Genomic DNA, 18563 nt, shown 5'->3' on the forward strand with positions numbered 1-18563 from the left:
GAGGTGGTACTAAAAAATGAACTGACGAATCAACGAACGAGCAGGCAAGAACGAAGACAAGGTCGAGCAATTGCAGCCCAGAGCTTTGACTCCACTGCTATGGGTTAGCGATGGTCTATGATGAAGGCCTTTGGGCCGCTTAAAAACTGATTTTTTATTTAATTTTGAATTTAAAATGAATTTAATCGATGTTTCAGGATATAAACAATATGTGTAAAAAACAGGATTATATTTGATTGGAGAGATAAAGACACATAAAATAAATTTTTTCCTTTTGATAATTTAAATGAATTTCTCTCTTTTTAAAATATAAAAAACAATAAAACATGTGATTTCTATCTTCATTATTTTTATATCTTTTATCTTTAAAACAATAACTTGATATTATGTTAAAGTACATGCATTACTTTATCAAATTTCAAACCTCCAGATAAATTATAAAAAAAGTATAATTTTTATATTATCCCCTACGCGTCTAGATTGTGTTTATTCAAATTAGACTATATATATATATATAAGTTTTTTTTTTAATTTCTAAAAATTTTCTTCTTTCAGATCATGCAATCTGTCGTTAGATTATGTTTTACCAAATTAATATTTTTCTTTATAGAGAAACTATAGACTATATAGAAGAGATATTTATCTTCTCTCTTAATTTAATAGAAATCACCTCCTTTCCTTCTTCAACCCTCTATCAATATAGATTACATTTGAGTTTTGTTTTATAATTAATATTTCTTCTTATAATTTCTGACGATATTTGTGGTCTATCTCCTTATTTAGACTGACCATGTTTTTTTTTCTTTAATGTATATATAAATTTCAGGGATCATATTGATTATGGAAGTGGAAATTAAGAGAGTGCGTGGCAAGGAGAATTGATTTAACTTGTCCTTTTGTATGCAAAATAATGACCATTAATTTCCCTAATATATACGTGTTGGTTTTTACTTTTCGATGATAACGATCGATGCCTAAATAAATAACTTGTTGATGGTGGGATGTATCTGGACGGTTATTTGAATTAGCCTATATGGAAAGAGCTGGAGATGTTTATTTCATCTTTGATTCTCTTACTGAAAAGCGCTCTTTCTTTTCTTTGATAAATTGCCTGTCACCTTCTGTCTATTAGCTTGGCCTTACCTTACAAAGTTAATAATTTTATATTCATGGATAAAGATTTCATTACAATTAAAATTAAAATAGCTAAGAATTTATATTTCTTTGTGTCTATTTTACCTAACTAAGTTTTTAAAAAAAAAACAATTAAACTCAGAATCAAGCTTTCAAGATTTTTGAAAGGGATAAACCAGCTACCATTACCCCCATGGCTTACAACAGTACATCATGTAAATTTACATGATATTTGTAAGAAATACTTTTAATTAAAACTATATTAAAATATAATTTTTTATTTCTCATATCAGTATATTAAAAAAATTTAAAAATTAATTTAATATTTTCTTAAACTAAAAATAATTTAAAAAGTACTTGCAGGTTAAAACTCGAAAACAAACTCCCCCGATTTAGTCAACTAACACAAAACGAGCAGGCAAGAACAAAGACAAGGTCGAGCAAAGCAATTAGAGCTCAAGCTGTGATTCCACTGCTACAAGGGGCATGTAACGTCCGTGTGATTCCACCACTATTGGTCAGCTGTGATGAGGTTACGTGGATTTGGGACCGAGTAAAAAAAAAAACAACTTTCGAACACTTTAATGGCTTAAGCTAGGTCATCGACTGCTGCGATGACTGCCAAGAACAGCATCTTCTTATCATCGGTTGCATAGAAATCTATTTTGTAGCGCGTTTCAAGATAAGAGAGAAAAAACAAGAAAGGAAGAATGAGTTGTCATAGGCTCATAGCCACACCTTAACTTGAAACGAGATACCATACCTAATCATAATCAAAGAAAGCCGCCATCGGAGGTGGGAGTGGCTGCCATCGGAGGTGGGAGTAAGTCGCACGCTACTCAATAGCGACGGACTTCGTTCCCTAGCTGGCACTTATATATTATTAGAGGAGCCAACCACTGTTTCTCCCCTCCATTTCAGTCCTTGATGTTTCAATAATTATCTAATCCAGTACCATACAAATCCCCAACCAATCCAAATGAACTGTTGTCCAGCCCAACCATACTGGTCTGGTCCAAGCGAACTCTCTCCAAGTACGAGTAAAATTGTTATTTTTCTTTTCTTAGAAAAAAAAAAAGTTGCTGCGTCAACCAATAAATATAATAATAGTTGGAAACATTAAAGTAATCAGTCAATCAAATTATTCGTTTTATAATTAACTCAGTCTATATTCTAACTTCAAGTTAAATTGGACCGACAGATGATGGGGGCTATGTGAGCAATTGGAATGTCGACAAAATATGTTCAAGAACTGAAAATATACGTACTGTGATTACTAATTAATATCTCTTTAGCATTTTAATAGATTAAACCTGAAGTTGATGGCAATAAAGATTTTGACGTTCGATCTTTTGTGCTAGTCCTAAGCCAAGAAAAGGCAAACTAAACATTACTTCATTAATATTGAATGTGATGAGAGAGAGACACATAAAATAATTTTTTTCTCTTACAATTTAAAGTGAATTTCTATTTTTAAAAAATATAAAAGACAATAGAACGTGTTCTCTTTATCCCCATTTTTCTTATATCTTCTATCTACAAATAATAATATGATATTATCTTAAAATGCGTATTACTTTCTTAGTCATCAAAATTCAAAACTCGAAATAAATTATAAAAAAAGTATAATTTTTATATTATCCCCTACACGGCTGGATTGTCTTTATTCAAACTATATATATATATATATATATATATATATATATATAGAAATTGATTTGAGTATTGAACCTGGAAAAATATTGCAATAACAATTTCTAAGCTTTGCTTACAACATATTTTGTTACTCTTGCACGCTTGCTTTCATCAGTGGCTTCGAGCTTGATCTTCAGCAGTGAGTGGCCCAATCCCACCAGGCCCAATAGGTAGAGCATGGGTGCCCAACTTAATATATCAGCCCAAAACATCAACGGCCCAAAACCTTAAAAACTTCACATCTGGGCAACCCATAACCGCCAAGAAACCCATGTATAGAAGCCATAATAGCAGCACTCTAGGGTTACTACATAAGATTTTTTTTCAAACGAGGTTCATTGTTTCTTTTGTAAAATGTTTACATGTCTGATTTTCAGCTTGATGTTCTTTTCTAGAATCGTAGTCTTCTTTTCATTTGATTTTTGAACAAAATTCCTTGCCCTCCACATATTTTCTGATGCGGATCATAGCTTGTGTGGTCAAGTTTCTAAATGCAATCCCCCTTAATCATGGATTCTTGAAGACAGTTCAAGTCTGACTTAGCTTGTATTTTCACGACCATGAATTTAATTTTCAAGTTGTAACTACTTGGTTTTTTACCTGTTAATAAACGTGTTGCCAATCTCCAAATTCAGTGGGTTCTTATTTCATCGAATTCCGTACCCTTAGATGGCACAAGCCATCTGACCTTGCATAGCTAGGCACCATTTAATGATCTGGTGGTAGTCTGTTCTGTAGTTTGACGCAGTTCTCTGAAGATTCACTTGTGCGTTCAAGGTTCATTTTTCCTTGGTATCGAGATCCACACCAGGGGAATCTGATTTTGCGGAAGATTTATGGGAGACTTTGCTGGCACTGATAAGCTACCTATTATCATCTGTTTTTTTTTTTTTTGCTCCCTTCCACTGATAAAATGGTATCTTCTGATCAGTTATCATCATGATATGATCGATATTTAATGTGCTGAAAGAATGAATACCTAGTAATTGCTTGACAAGGTTTTTCAGTGTTTCAACTCCTGTATCTTGAACATTCATTTTCAATCCGACCCCTAGTTTGGGTCTGAATTTTAAAAAAAATTAAAATGATTTTTTTTACTATTAAAAAGAAGATTTATTGGATGGATTTAAATTTTGTGGTTTAACTTGTTATTAAACCACAACTTGAACCATTGACTCCACTACGTTTTAAATACTATAATTTTTTTAAAATATTCTTTATTTAATTAATGATATAATAATAAAAATACAAAATATAAACAAATAATCTTTTTGAACATGGTGTGGCTCGGAAAAAACTTCATGTTGAAGGCCAGCATGAGGGAGCTCGGCGTAATATTTTGTGTGCAAAGTTGGTACTCGCACTCTGTTTGGCCATCTCATTAAGTGACTCTTTCTCAATGGAAACAATTTCCTTCTTGTCCTTTGGCTTAATTGACCTTCCTTCAGTGTACAGAATTTGAAAGCAGGTGAAAACCTCGTCCTGGAATATGCGTTACGTGTTCAAACCATCACGTAGAAAGAACTTAAGGTTGCAGGAGGGGAAAGTAAAGGGTGTTGGATTGGGTATTAAGAATTATTTATTTGAGATTTGGTGATATTATAGCGTAAAATCGAACCTTAATTTGGTTGGGTTATAGGGCTAGCTGCTTTGGTTGGGTCACACTGCCTGTTGTAGATAACTATCACGCTGCCTGTTGTGGGTGTAGTCGGTGTGAGGGGAATCGTAAAAGAGCTTTCTTCCAACCTTTGAGGTCTTCCAGTGCAACTAGCTGCGCGGGCATTTCTTCCTTTAGCCATGAGAGTACAAGGTTCGGTCACGCGAAAGCTGTCTTAATTATATTTCCGAATCTTTGACTATATATGTGAACATTCGGTGCACAAAGGGAGAGCGTCTTTTTATCAGTAACCGCCTCTTTAATTTGTTTTTTGTTTTTTTAGAGGGAGAGCACAAAATTCCTTGGCAGTCTTCGAAACTCCATATATATAAACCCTTCCTCTCTCAATATATTTCGTATCCTTATCTGAAAGCTACTCAAAACCATATATGATGAGTATCTTCAAGAGACCTCTCTTTCTTGTGTCAAAATTCACCATCCTTTTGTTTCTGATCCTTGCTGCCAGTGCTACTCTTGTGATTGCAACCAGGCAACCTAAATCTCGAGCAAGCAGCATGTATTCTCCTCAAAGTAACCGTCCCGTTCAGCCTTCAGGGCCTAATCCTTGCAGTTACCTGCCTGGATCAGGCCAATGCAAACCTCCTAAGTGATGTATGTTTCATGTATATCGTCCACGGCATGTTTCTTAAGGAAAAGAAGACTTTTTTTTTTTTACCTTTTGATAATTCTCTTCTTTCAAATCTTGCGGTTTGTCGTTAGATCATGTTAAATGGTTATGTTTTTACCACTTTAATATTTTTCTTTATAGAGAACTGTAGAATATATAGAAAGAGATATATTTCTTTCATCTTATCTTCTCTCTTTAATAGAAATGTTACCCTCCCTTCCTTCTCGTACCTCTTATCAATATAGACTATATTTGAGTTTTGCTTTATAATTTTTTTTTCTTTTAATTCCTGACGATCTTGTGATCTCTCTAGGTCTAGACTGACCATGTTTTTTTCCCTTTAATTTACGTACAATTTTCAGGGATCATGTTCATGATGGAAGTTGAAATTAAGAGCACAAGTGGGAAATAGAGAGTGTGGCGAGGAGAGTGATATAATGAGTCCTTTTGTATGCAAGTTAATGATCATTGATAAATATTTCTTTCCCTAATTCGTGTTGGTTTGTTGATTTTGGACGTTAATTGAAATATTTTTACCATAGACTGTACATTGTTTACATAAAACCAAAATAGTTTTCTATATTAAGAAACTATATACTATATAGAAAGAGTTAGAGATGTTTCCATCATCTTCAATCGATTCTCTGTACCGGTACTCTTTAATTCTTCTATTTAATAAAAATGCCTAACATTCTAGTACTTTCTGTTGATATTGAAGATATTCTAATACTCTTTTTGACCACTCTTTTTATATACAAGACACTCTTCTACTCGAGCGAAAGAAGAAAATTAATAATAGTTAGGATAAATTACAATTAACTTGCCAAAGTTGCGTTATTTTTAATGGGAAAAAAGAAATATTCTTCAATGAGTTAAGAACAAAATCTGGCTTGATGGTGGCCACCCACCAATCCAATGGAGACCATAGGCCATGTAATTCTTCATGTTTTAACTCATGACTCGGAAGCTTTTTGTATATAAAATTAATATCATTTTATTCACAGATAATAGGCATAATAATAAGAGAGTAATTAAAGAGAAAACACATTTAGATTTAGTAAGGGATTTATTTGAAATTGTGTTAGCGATTACGGTTTAAAGAATTTTTTTTTTTACAAATGTATTAAAATATATTTTTTATTATTTTAAAAAAATTATTTTTTATATTAACACATCAAAACAATTTAAAAATACTAAAAAAAATTAATTTAAAAAAAATTAAAATTTTTAAAAATACAAATTAGATTGCATTCTCAAACATGCCGTTAAAGAAAACGCGGACGAAGTTGAGGGGTAACACGAGAGTGGGGGACAAAACTAGCATATACTTGTTAGACTTGATTTGTAGTAGAAGCACTTATAGTCATCCACCCAAATCCATATTTTTATTTAAAATGATGTATTTAATAAGAAGCAATAGCATGTATGGAAATAGCCTGATCATCTTTGACAGTACTATTCTTTAATGATCATCTTTGACGAGGTGGAACTAAAAAATGAACTGACGAATCAACGAACGAGCAGGCAAGAACGAAGACAAGGTCGAGCAATTGCAGCCCAGAGCTTTGACTCCACTGCTATGGGTTAGCAATGGTCTATGATCATGAAGGCCTTTGGGCCGCTTAAAAACTGATTTTTCATTTAATTTTGAATTTAAAGTGAATTTAATCGATGTTTCAGGATATAAACAATATGTGTAAAAAACAGGATTATATTTGATTGGAGAGATAAAGACACATAAAATAAATTTTTTTCTTTTGATAATTTAAAATGAATTCCTCTCATTTTAAAATATAAAAACAATAAAACATGTGATTTCTACTTCATTATTTTTATATCTTTTATCTTTGAAACAATAACTTGATATTATGTTAAAGTACATGTTACTTTATCAAATTTCAATCCTCCAGATAAATAATAAAAAAAGTATAATTTTTATATTATCCCCTACGCGGCTAGATTGTGTTTATTTAAATTAGAATATATATATATATATATATATATATATATATATATAGAAATTGATTTAAGTATTCAATCTGGAAATAAGCTGATTACTAAATATTGCAATATCAATTTCTAAGCTTGCAACATATTTTGTTACTCTTGCACGCTTGCTTTCATCTGTGGCTTCGAGGTTGATCTTAAGCTTTGCTTCAGAATTATTTGGTATTATTATTTTAATTTTAAATTTTATCAATCTAATTTTTTATTTAATTTTAGTTTAAAATTAACTTATATAAAAATTACTTGATCTAATTGATTTAATGAGTCCAAAAACAACTAGAATAACCATTAAAAAATATGGTTTCACTCTAAAAAAATTTCAAGTAATCATTGTTTTTATAATATTGCAACAATAACATCTTAGATTGACCCGAATTTCGTAACTTAACTAACCAAATTTGTGAGTCGGATCATGGATTTCATTGGATTTAACAACTTTGTTTTTTAATTATTTTTTATTTAATGATATGATAATAAAGATAAACATTTGTAAAAGTAAGTAAAAATCAAATATCAAGATATTTATTTGAGATTGTGATTTCAATTTTATCTAGTCAATTTGATGAGTTCAACAGCAACCAAAATAACCATTAAAAAACATGGTTTCATTCTAAAAAAATTTTAAGAAATTATTATTTTTATAATATTAAAATAATAATAAATTAGATTGATTGAGGTTTCATAGTAAACTCGTAAGTATTCAACAGGAAGGGAAAAATTGAAATATAGAATTTTGAAAAGACAAAAGGAAGTCACCTTCTTAACTGTTCTTACGAGAAAAGTAAGAGTTGGAGGTGAGGAAAACCCCAATATTTTTAGCACAGTGGTTAATAGTCAAAGGGGAAAACCTAACGAGTTGCCTATGGCTTTATAAAGAATTGCTTACGAGGGGACACAATAATAAAGAAAGTGTTCAAAAAGAGTGCCAAAAGCCATATGATCCCTTTATTATTCTCAGGGAGTTCAAAAGGCAAACCTGTCCATCGGTGACCTATAAGATCTTGAATCAAAATTCGTTCACATCTCCATAGTCAAAGCTTAGGCAGATCAAATCATTTGGGGTAATACAAGTTAATCCGAACATGGACAGGTGTATTCTCCTGAGAGGTGTTTACAAGTATGGTAATTATTATTTTTTAAAATATTTGTTTGCTCAAAAATATATTAAAATAATTTTTTATATTTTTAAAAAATTATTTTTAACATTAGCATGTAAAAATAATTAAAAAAAATATCAAAAAAATATTAATTTAAAATAAATAAATAAATTTAATTTTTTCTAAAAATAATTTTAAATTATAAAAACAAACAGCCCTTAATGGATACAAATTGGCTCAAGAAGTAAGAGTATCTTTTTTTTATTTACGTAGATGTCCGGGTCAGCTTGCACGTACCACAACTAATCACACAACCCACTAAACATCCTGCAAACCCAGTGAACATGTAAAGCACCGCAGGGATGGCAAGCGTGCACAGTAAGATTCGAACCCAGGTGTAGAAGAAGAGAACAAGCCTCTATCATCGCTAGGTCAAGACCTCAAGTGCGTAAGAATATTTTTACTCATTGAATACGTGGAGTTTTGGGCCATGAAAATTGACCATAAAAGAATTATTGATTTAAAAAAATAAAAAATGCAAAATATCTCGAATTCATAAGCATTAAACCTAACTCAATTAATTAATTTAAGAAACTCACAGCTTGAAGTCTGAATCATATTATGTTTTAAGTTAAATTAATAAAAATATTAATTTAATAAAATTGAATTTTTATTAATCCAGTTGAACAGAAGAGTCAGCTTTAAAGAAAACAAAAGTGAAAAGATACCTATCATTAATCTAATATTGCTAGGATTATTATTATCATTAATTACTTTTTTCTTATCCTGAATTCTAATCTTGTGTCACTCACAGGAACATAATAAATCATGTCATTTATTTATGATATTACCTGAAAATTCTTATAAATTCGATATAAACAGTATTTCTTGATTCTCTTGAAACAAGTTACAATGTATTTTTCTTTTATCTTGTATTTAAATCTCTTTTTTTAAGAATATAAAAAATCAGGTGATTTTTATACAATATTATTTGAAATCTTAATGTTTGATATGAATAATACATGTTAATTTTGTTAAATCAAGTAAAAATTAATATTATTAAATGCAATCTAGTTTAATAAGTTATTAAATGAACTGGTTTAATTTGGATGTTAAATTAAATTAGATAGAAATTGATTTGATTAAATTTATAAATTAATTAATCGTGTTAATTGATCCAAATTAAATTAATATTTTTTTAATTTTTTAAAAATAATTTTTTAAAAAAATTAATTTAAATTAACTTATTTAATTTATAACTTGAGTTTCAAAGCAGGTTATAAATTAAATTGAGTTTAATTATTTTAGTTATTACATGAAGTTAACCCGAGAGTACTCTTGACAATAATTTTTTAATTATTATTATTGTTTCTTGCTAAATTGCTAAATTGCTTTGGTCATCTTTACATATCAAAGCATGCACTGAAACCCAGAACACAATATTCCTTGATAACGAAATTACCAGAGACCAACTCCTAGTATCTATCGCCAACAGCACTTCTAGTTTCTAAAGGCAACGGTTTTTTCAGGTTTCGTTTTCTTTAAATGAACCCATCATTATTTCAAGCGCCATTTACAGTTCTGTCAAATCCAGTCACACAAATACTTTTAGATCACACAAGTAGCTGTTGGATTTTATCAAAATCATTCCTTAGAAATCTAATCATTGAGCAGTGTCATTTTTTGTTATTCAGATGGCTTCAACAATGCTTTCTTTAGCTTCTACCACTCCTTCTGCTTCACTTTCTATGCAAGAAATTCTCAAGGTACCGATAATTCTCTCTTTGATTGTCACTTTCTAGTGCTTTTCCTTATTGGGTCATCATTTTTTAAAGTGTTCTGTTTGGTTGTTGGGAAAATGTGGCCAATCAAGTAAATTGAAGTTATGAAAATCTGTGATATGATTCAGAAGTTTCTGTTTTGTTGTTTTCTTAGCAACCAAATAGATGTTTATGGTGTGGATCAGGAATTTTAACTGTGGTTTTGGGCAGGGAAAGGCGAGGCTTGGAAGTGGTAGTGTGAGTACATTGTTTAACAAGGGGAAAGGCAATCCCTTTATCAAGGCAAAGGTATATATGCCGTGTTTTTCTTAATGGGATTTTAATTTTTTTATTCAATTATTGTTTTTATGATCCTGTGTTTTGTAATTGCTGGAGGATTCTTGATTTTTGCTAAAGCAGAAACTATGTTCTTTTGCAAGTGTAAAAGATTGAGGCTTTATACATATTTGTTCAGATCATGATTTTTTACCAGTGCGTGCTTCTGGTCCTTTAAAGATTTTGATATGATTTGATTTTGACTTAACATGCGTTATTTGGTAGGATTGGAGCTTGATATGTATTGGTTTCGAGATGTGAGTTTTTTCTTTTTCCCTGATTCGCAGTCATTTGGCCGGATATCTATGACTGTCGCAGTTAATGTATCTCGTTTTGAGGGTATAGCTATGGCTCCTCCTGATCCTATCCTTGGTGTATCTGAAGCTTTTAGAGCAGACACGGATGTAAAGAAGCTCAACCTTGGAGTTGGGGCATACCGAACTGAAGAGTTACAGCCTTATGTGCTTGATGTCGTTAAGAAGGTCAGTAAACTTTTCAGTCTACATGGTATATGTTTTTATAATGGGAATCAAGCTTTGGATCTTTTAACTTACAAGCAGCGACAATGATTGCTATGATGGCATATCTGAAATTGATTTTCATTTCTAGGCCGAGAATCTTATGCTGGAGAGGGGTGAAAACAAGGAGGTATGTCAACATTTTCAAATGTAAGAATGACAAATTTCTAATCTCCCTATTTTGTTCAACTCACCTGACATCGATCATTTTTATGTAGTATCTTCCAATTGAAGGTTTGGCTGCATTCAATAAGGTGACTGCAGAGTTATTATTCGGAGCTAGCAACCCAGTGATAAAACAACAAAGAGTATGTTGAAGACAAGAGCTTTTATTTTTCTTAAAAGGAATTCAGTTTCCTATCCCTGTCATAAAGATATTACTGAGAACATAACAACATATTAATAATAAACTGGATATCGATTTGTAAAAATATTCCAGGTTGCAACTGTTCAAGGTCTTTCAGGCACTGGTTCACTTCGATTAGCTGCAGCGCTCATTGAGAGATATTTTCCTGGAGCGCAAGTTCTGATATCATCTCCAACTTGGGGTGTGTGATGTCACTCCCTTGTACATTTTATATGATTTGTCTCGTTGCTATCAACATTAATGGCCAACAAACTAATTTTGCAGGTAATCACAAGAATATTTTCAATGATGCAAGAGTTCCATGGTCCGAGTACCGATACTATGATCCCAAAACAGTTGGCTTGGATTTTGAGGGGATGATATCAAACATAAAGGTTTGTTGTAGATCAGTTACACTCCACTAAAAAAAAAAAATTCGCCATTTTGTGTTGAATCATTTGAATTGATGGCCATCCTAAACAGCACGCTGCTGTATCTTTCATCTCATTTTTTGTCTTTCTCACTACTTCAATCTGCACTAGCGTACTCTCCTCTCTCTCTTCCCCCCTGCCTCCCTCTGGGGATGGGCAGTGCTGAGGCATGAGATTGAATTATACACTATCAGTGCTTGGTATGGGAATTCAGAGAGAGAGGGGTAATCTTTCTTTCATAACTTCAGATTCAGACTGAATCATTTCTCTGAAGTGTGCTATTATTTTATTGCAGGCAGCCCCTGAGGGATCATTTGTATTGCTTCATGGCTGTGCTCACAACCCAACTGGTATTGATCCAACCCCTGAACAATGGGAGAAAATTGCTGATGTCATTCAAGAAAAGAACCACATTCCATTTTTTGATGTGGCCTACCAGGTATACATTGCTTTAAATCTGATCTGAATCACACTTGCACCGTCAATTTTATTGTCCTGCTGAACCAAAGATGTGCCTTTGTGAACTACAAAATCTTCATAGTGGTTTGTTGCTGTGGTAATCGTGTAAAAATTCCTTGAGAATTGGAATACCGTTCAGGGACTGATATTTAATTTCAATTGTTCAATGTACTTTTAGGGATTCGCTAGTGGAAGCCTCGATGCAGATGCATCATCAGTGAGGTTGTTTGCTGCACGTGGTATGGAGCTTTTGATTGCTCAGTCGTACAGCAAAAACTTGGGCTTGTATGCTGAAAGAATTGGGGCAATTAATGTTGTCTGCTCATCGACAGATGCAGCAGCAAGGTGCGATTAATAGATTTGCTAAATAAAGCTTGTTCACTCGCTAGTTGAGTTTGAGATGCTGTTCCCTTAAAATACATGCTATTCCATACTGCAGCATTGTTCATTTTCTAGCCTTTGTTTTGGTTAAGATTACCTAAAATGATGTCCTCGATATGATGCATAAAAGTATTATTAAATATTAACCAGGCAACCATCCGTTTTGTCATCACCATTTATTGGTTTGGTCTCCAAGCTGATAGGTCGTGTTTCTGTTGAATGCTTGAATATCTACAGTAGAACTGTGTTAATGTTTTCTTCTCTCTTTTTTTTTCCTTCCAATGAAGCATAAAGGAATGGCATAGATGTGAGGACATTGATTGTATCCTAAGTCGTGTGAATAACGGAATATTACACTTTTTGCTTCTCGTTATTGGGTGACCTTTTGTGAACCTTTGTTGCAATTGGGGTTCTGTCAAAGGTGTCCTGTGAACAATTTGTTAGAACCACCAATTCGATAGGGAAAACTTCTCTCACGTCATAATACCTGTTTAAATAATGGTTTTTTTCTCTCTTAATTTCCAGGGTTAAGAGCCAGCTGAAAAGGATTGCCCGACCAATGTACTCAAATCCTCCCGTTCACGGTGCTAGGATTGTTGCTAACGTTGTTGGGGATCCAGCTCTCTTTAATGAATGGAAAGAAGAGATGGAGATGATGGCTGGAAGGATAAAAAATGTGAGGCAGAAACTATTTGACAGTCTCTCCGCAAAAGATAAGAGTGGGAAAGATTGGTCTTTTATACTGAAGCAGATTGGCATGTTCTCCTTCACAGGCTTGAACAAAACTCAGGTGATTTCTCCTCAAATTTTTATCATTTCAGTGATTTTCGAGTGATTTTGTTGTGGTAGAATCATTAAGAAAAACTCATCTTCTTCATATTATTCTTTTAAATGACATTTGTTATCATTTTATATTCATGGTTGAATTCTTGAATTTGTTCTTTTCCATTTCCCTCAAACCTCTCCATTGCCATCGTTAATTCATGATCTTTCTGTGTGTTCTTTTTATGTTCGATCAGAGCGAAAATATGACCAACAAGTGGCATGTCTATATGACAAAGGATGGAAGAATATCCTTGGCAGGACTGTCTTTGGCCAAATGTGAATGCCTTGCTGATGCCATTATTGACTCTTACCATAATGTCAGTTGAAAGAGATAGTGAACGGGTATACCAGAACCAACAGTTAATAAATTTTGGTGACTTGGATGTTTTACTGAGTTTATATTATTTAACAGAAATTTTGTAATAATGTTCACTGGTATGACCGTCACAAATCCATGTAAACTGAGCTTTGATTGAGGCTGTTTATTACATCCCAGCTGGTGCGAGTTATAGTTTTACTGCGACATGGTGCCAATTTTCCTTTCTACCTTCTCTTCACAAGGCATTCTCTTTACTGTGATAACCTCTAACTTTATTAGGGAAAAACTGAAAAGAATTGCAGCACAGAAGAGAGCTCTCTGCTGAATCTAGAGATCCAAAAGATTCATGAGATAAGTAAAGTGCTGTTTTACAGATTCTTTGAAGTTGCTGAAAAGATGAACTGATTGCGTACACAGCCAAGAGGTTGAAAATGAGCTTGGTGCAAATTTGGGATGCTATTTTTCTTGATCTCTAAACTTTGCTTCGATTTACAAGAGTAAAGATTCTAATGCTCTTGAAACGCATCGATATCAACCTTCTTGTCCGAAATAACCAAAGACATGAATTATCAAATGATACATCAAAATATGCACATAAGAAAGTGCAGTGGATCAATGATTCATCAAACACAAACTAAAGCAGATGCAGCAGCATCCGAAAATAGTTTCCCTGATGCTTAGCCTTGTCGATGACCTCTAGGAGTTGTAGGTTGTGCAACTCTTAGCGTCCCTCCAAGCTCAAGAGGAACCAGTGGGACAAGAGAGTGCACAACATCTGTTATGAGGGGGCGGTAACTCGGCTCTGGTTGAATACACAATACAGCCACTGCAGCAACCTGCACAAATTGCTATCCATTTAGCCAACTCAAGCAAATTGAAATTCCTAATCTACCCTAACATTACCTAAGCTTGGCAACTCAAGGCAAACATGCTCAACTATCAATGCCACCAGTTTGAAACTTGGCTCCTCTCGCTTTAAAAAGGAACTAAATAACCTAAAGTATGCTTCCATATGCGTCTGGTTTTGTTAAAAAACTTCAACTAACTTACCTGGCTAAAAAAATTTCTTAGTTCAACAGACCCTTTTTCTCTCCTACCTTGCCAACAACACTTGGGGCAGAATTGATCAATTCGACCTTGAACTAAAGCAAACCTGAGGCAAAATTTTGTTGTGCCCACTCACAACTACCAAACCAATCCAGATTTATTACTTTAAGGAAAAAATTTTCAGGTTGCTTTGCATTAGTCAATCATGTACAGAGAATACCAAAACAATCCACTCACACTTTTAGATAGTACACATCCAATCAAAGAAGTAAACTATGGTTTTTGTGGTTCACAAACCTGGAACAAGTACTTCTCGTCTACTGAATCTCTGATCACAGGATCCACAATGGTTGGAAGGACAGCTCTGTTAGTAAGCTGAGGCATGGCCTGCATTTAAAATAGCCATAGCATTAAATATAGTTATTGAAATCTTGAATGATTGCCTCTCAAAAGAAAATAATTTTTTGGATGAGTAAACATACCCATGTTACTATAGATTGGCAATGAGCTGGTGCCAGTTTTTCTACAGGCCTTCTTCCTAATAGAAGCTCCAGAAGCACAACTCCAAAAGCATAGACATCACTCTTATCTGTCAATTCACCTATAAAATTTAAAAAAGTTGTTTCTTGAGGAGGGGGAATGGCAAAATGCAAAACAAATACAATGGGATTCCAGTCATTTGCATTTCACTGACATTTTTTTCATCTATTCTCATGTGATTTGCTCCCTTGAGGGCATCCTTAAAAAATTGTTTGGTTGATGAACCTTGAGTGTTACATCATCTCCAAAATAATGGAGTGATCACACAACATTCGAGTGTTCTAGATTGTGAAAGCTCAAAACAAGCAGTAGCATTTTACACTTTGACCCAATAAAACTTTGATAGGAAATGCATACTTCAGAGATGCTTTGACAATGCTATCTGAGATTCATTGCTTCTAAGCTCATCAAATCAAGCAAAATGTATCAGTCTTCTCCCTAAATTCACCTAAACTAAACTAGTTTATATAAAAGAAGGCGGTCTCTCAACTCAACCCTGTTGTCTAGCTAACAAGTCGAAACTACTGATATCGAAATTTTAACCAGTTTAGTTTAGCATACCATCTAGCAGATACTCAGGGGCTACATAACCCACAGTGCCTGAAAGCTTGAGCTTGTTCTTGTTATGAGAACTATCAGCTACAGCAAGACCGAAATCTGACAGCTGAATCCAAACACAAGTTAAGAGAAAGAGAGAGAAGGCAAAGTGAAGTGATGGAAGAAGAAAATAATTGAGAGTTTCATTAATTTAACACAAACTAAAAAAATTTATACATTTTTACCTTGGCATTGAAGTTGGCATCCAAAAGTATATTAGATGATTTCAGATCTCTATGGATCACTGCTGGCTTGCAGAACTCGTGCAGATATTCTAATCCTCTAGAGTCAACAATTTGAAATAAGGAAATACTCAAAGAAAAACAAACCAACAAAAGAAATTTAAAAATCAACAGAAAGAAAACAGCAACTCACCTTGCTGTATCAAGAGCAATTTTCAACCTTAAATGCCAGTTTAATGAAGATCCGCGAGAAGTTCCTAAAGCATCAACAAAATCCATGAAAAAAAAAGTAATATATATATATATATTAGCACTTCTATATTTCATAATGTCTTAACTCATCTACCATGACACAATAACCCTGAAAAAAAAAAGGGGACAAATATCTTACCATGCAATAGATCTTCAAGGGACCCATTGGACATCAACTCATAAATAATGAACCCCATCTCCTCATGAACACTATAGCCCACAATAGAAATTATATTTGGATGCTGAAATTTGCTTAACAAACCCACCTCATTCTGCAATTCGAATTAATAACAAATCACCACCAAGAAAACAAATCTAAAAGGAAAAAAAATGCATCAAATCTTCAAGAAAATTGATAGCACCTCAAATTCTCTCTGTGCATCATCAGTTGCACAGTCTAGTTTCTTGACTGCAATACTTGAGTCATCTTCCAATACAGCCTTATATACAAGTCCAAATCCACCCCTCCCCAACAATTTATCATCTTCAAAATTGTTTGTTCCTTTCTCTAGTATCTTATAATCGATTAATGAAACAGATCCCTTGTTACTAACCATTCTCAAGGAACTGAGTTTGCCAAAAAATGGTGACAATGAAAGCCCTTTCTCCACATCTTCACATCAAAACAAAGAATTACTAACAAAAAACACAACAGTAAATACAAATATTGGAGTAAAATAAAGATGAGTTGTTGGTAGAAAAAGAAACCTAAGCACCTGAACACTGAGAAGCTTTCTTCTTTTGACAGGACTTCCTGTAGTAAATGAAACAAGAAAACAGAGAAAGAAAGACGATAACAACAAGAATGCTACAACAAACAATGAGTAACAGAATCATTTTCTTGTGTAACTCCTCGTGCTTTTGTTGGTCTTTGATTCCCATTTCCAATTCAACCCCTGGTCAAATTATACAAAGAAGCAAACCTTTTAGCTTATTAAGCTTTTTCAAAAAAGAAAAGAACCATAAAAACTAAATCTTGAAACTCTATCAACACTGTGTAGAGAGATGGGATCATGCCCCAAAGAACTAAACTTTTTGTTACATGTAATGTGAAGCCATAAATGCACTAGATTATGTAGTCGTTACTTAAATTTGGCACAGAAAGTTTGAATTTTTGAAATCACTTAAACCACCACAAAATCATTTGTTTTGAAAACTAAAAAGGGCCCTTTTAAGTACCTGGAGAGAAGGCAGCCATGGAAGTGGAAATGGGAGAGGGGGGTGGTGAAGAAACAAGCGGGTCTTCTTGTGTGGCATGTACTACTACTAGACATAAGTGAAAAAACCAAATGGGAACTGTTTGAAGAGCAAGAACAAGATGAAGAAGCTTCATTGTTTGTTTGTATCTAAGTTGAAAGAACACATGAAGATTGAGATATATGTTAGGACTTTGAGGTTCCTTAGCTTTGTGGGTTCAACAAAGAGAGAGGTTGCAAGTCGTGGAACACCATGGGAAGGGTTTGTGTGTGTAGATTGGTTAACACTATGTTTTGGGTCTTCTTCCAGTGCTACTAGGAATTGTCTTTCCTTTTTTTTTGAATCTTTTTCAATTCTTTTTATCTTCCTAGTAAACTGTTTTTCTGTGTTTAAAAAGGAAAAGAAAAGGGAACAAAAAGAGGCCGAAGAAACTATTTATGATTTGAGCCATTGAATTGGGGCCACCACACAACAATCATGTGGGCAGTTGTAAAAGAGATTAATAAAAGTTATATATCCAAAAAAGTTGTGAAAGCTATATTACGTGTGTGTGTGTTTTTTTCAAAATTTTTTATTCTTAATATTATTTTATTAATATCATTAAAATAATATCAATTTTATATTATTTAAAAAAAAATATATATTTCGAAATACAGAACCTACCACAACATTAAATAAGCACATAGATTAATATAGAGTTTGGTTAATATCTTGAAATAAAAAAACATACATTTAATTAATTTAATTAAAAGTACAAGAAGATAGATATAACACCTATCTCTAGTGTTTTCATATCTTTTATTCCAAAATAATAACTAAAATTGGTTTAGTATGTTCTGAAAAAGTAAAAATTATTAAATAGTCTAGCATGCATGAAAAACAAGTAAATATCATTTTAATTTTTCAATTTAGATTTTTTCTTTTAAAATCCATTTGCCTGCTTCGTTCAATTAAAACTCAGATCGATCGATAAAAAAACAATAAAAATTTAGAATTGTGGGAATAAATTTAAGTTTGTATGTGAAAATAAAGATGTTTTTTATACAATTTACAATCTTGGAACCCTTTGGAATTGGTAACAAGAATGGCCATGTTAGGTTCTTGTCAAGTTTTCATTCTCTTTTTTAATAAACCAATCTCAAATGATAATAAAAT

The 18563-nt window shown here is 32.9% G+C and overlaps 2 protein-coding genes across 3 annotated transcripts; one reads left to right on the forward strand and one right to left on the reverse strand.

The window, feature by feature from the left end:
- The first annotated feature begins 9595 nt into the window (after positions 1-9595).
- On the forward strand, positions 9596-13791 carry LOC133689398 (aspartate aminotransferase, chloroplastic). Of its 2 annotated transcripts, none has more exons than XM_062109258.1 (12): positions 9596-9747; positions 9913-9984; positions 10210-10287; positions 10602-10796; positions 10924-10962; positions 11051-11140; positions 11272-11380; positions 11464-11573; positions 11905-12048; positions 12247-12413; positions 12975-13239; positions 13469-13791. In XM_062109258.1, exons 2-12 carry the CDS (start codon positions 9913-9915, stop codon positions 13598-13600), a joined length of 1401 nt encoding a protein of 466 aa, XP_061965242.1. In that variant the 5' UTR covers positions 9596-9747; the 3' UTR covers positions 13601-13791. The 2 variants fall into 2 exon arrangements, with proteins under 2 accessions (XP_061965242.1, XP_061965243.1); XM_062109259.1 differs by having other exon boundaries at positions 9613-9743; positions 9908-9984.
- A 239-nt stretch (positions 13792-14030) lies between these two features.
- LOC133689399 (probable receptor-like protein kinase At1g80640) lies at positions 14031-17809 on the reverse strand. The gene is made up of 10 exons (XM_062109260.1): positions 17391-17809; positions 16928-17107; positions 16574-16824; positions 16351-16483; positions 16153-16216; positions 15963-16059; positions 15742-15844; positions 15123-15241; positions 14938-15027; positions 14031-14429 (listed from the first exon to the last, which is right to left on the reverse strand). The coding sequence occupies exons 1-10, from the start codon at positions 17542-17544 to the stop codon at positions 14271-14273; spliced, it is 1350 nt and encodes a 449-aa protein (XP_061965244.1). The 5' UTR covers positions 17545-17809; the 3' UTR covers positions 14031-14270.
- Positions 17810-18563: the final 754 nt, after the last annotated feature.

This window comes from Populus nigra, chromosome 3 (assembly GCF_951802175.1).
Source record: "Populus nigra chromosome 3, ddPopNigr1.1, whole genome shotgun sequence".
Lineage (NCBI taxonomy): Eukaryota > Viridiplantae > Streptophyta > Magnoliopsida > Malpighiales > Salicaceae > Populus > Populus nigra.

Excerpts from the sequence above, each read along its gene's own strand:
- LOC133689398 (XM_062109258.1), top strand. The coding sequence starts at position 9,913 with ATGGCTTCAACAATGCTTTCTTTAGCTTCTACCACTCCTTCTGCTTCA. Across the intron at positions 9,985-10,209 it reads CTATGCAAGAAATTCTCAAG|GGAAAGGCGAGGCTTGGAAG; the intron begins GTACCGATAATT and ends GGTTTTGGGCAG. Across the intron at positions 12,414-12,974 it reads TCGACAGATGCAGCAGCAAG|GGTTAAGAGCCAGCTGAAAA; the intron begins GTGCGATTAATA and ends CTTAATTTCCAG.
- LOC133689399 (XM_062109260.1), bottom strand. The coding sequence starts at position 17,544 with ATGAAGCTTCTTCATCTTGTTCTTGCTCTTCAAACAGTTCCCATTTGG. Across the intron at positions 16,060-16,152 it reads ATTGCTCTTGATACAGCAAG|AGGATTAGAATATCTGCACG; the intron begins GTGAGTTGCTGT and ends TGTTGACTCTAG. Across the intron at positions 14,430-14,937 it reads ACGAGAAGTACTTGTTCCAG|GTTGCTGCAGTGGCTGTATT; the intron begins GTTTGTGAACCA and ends CAATTTGTGCAG.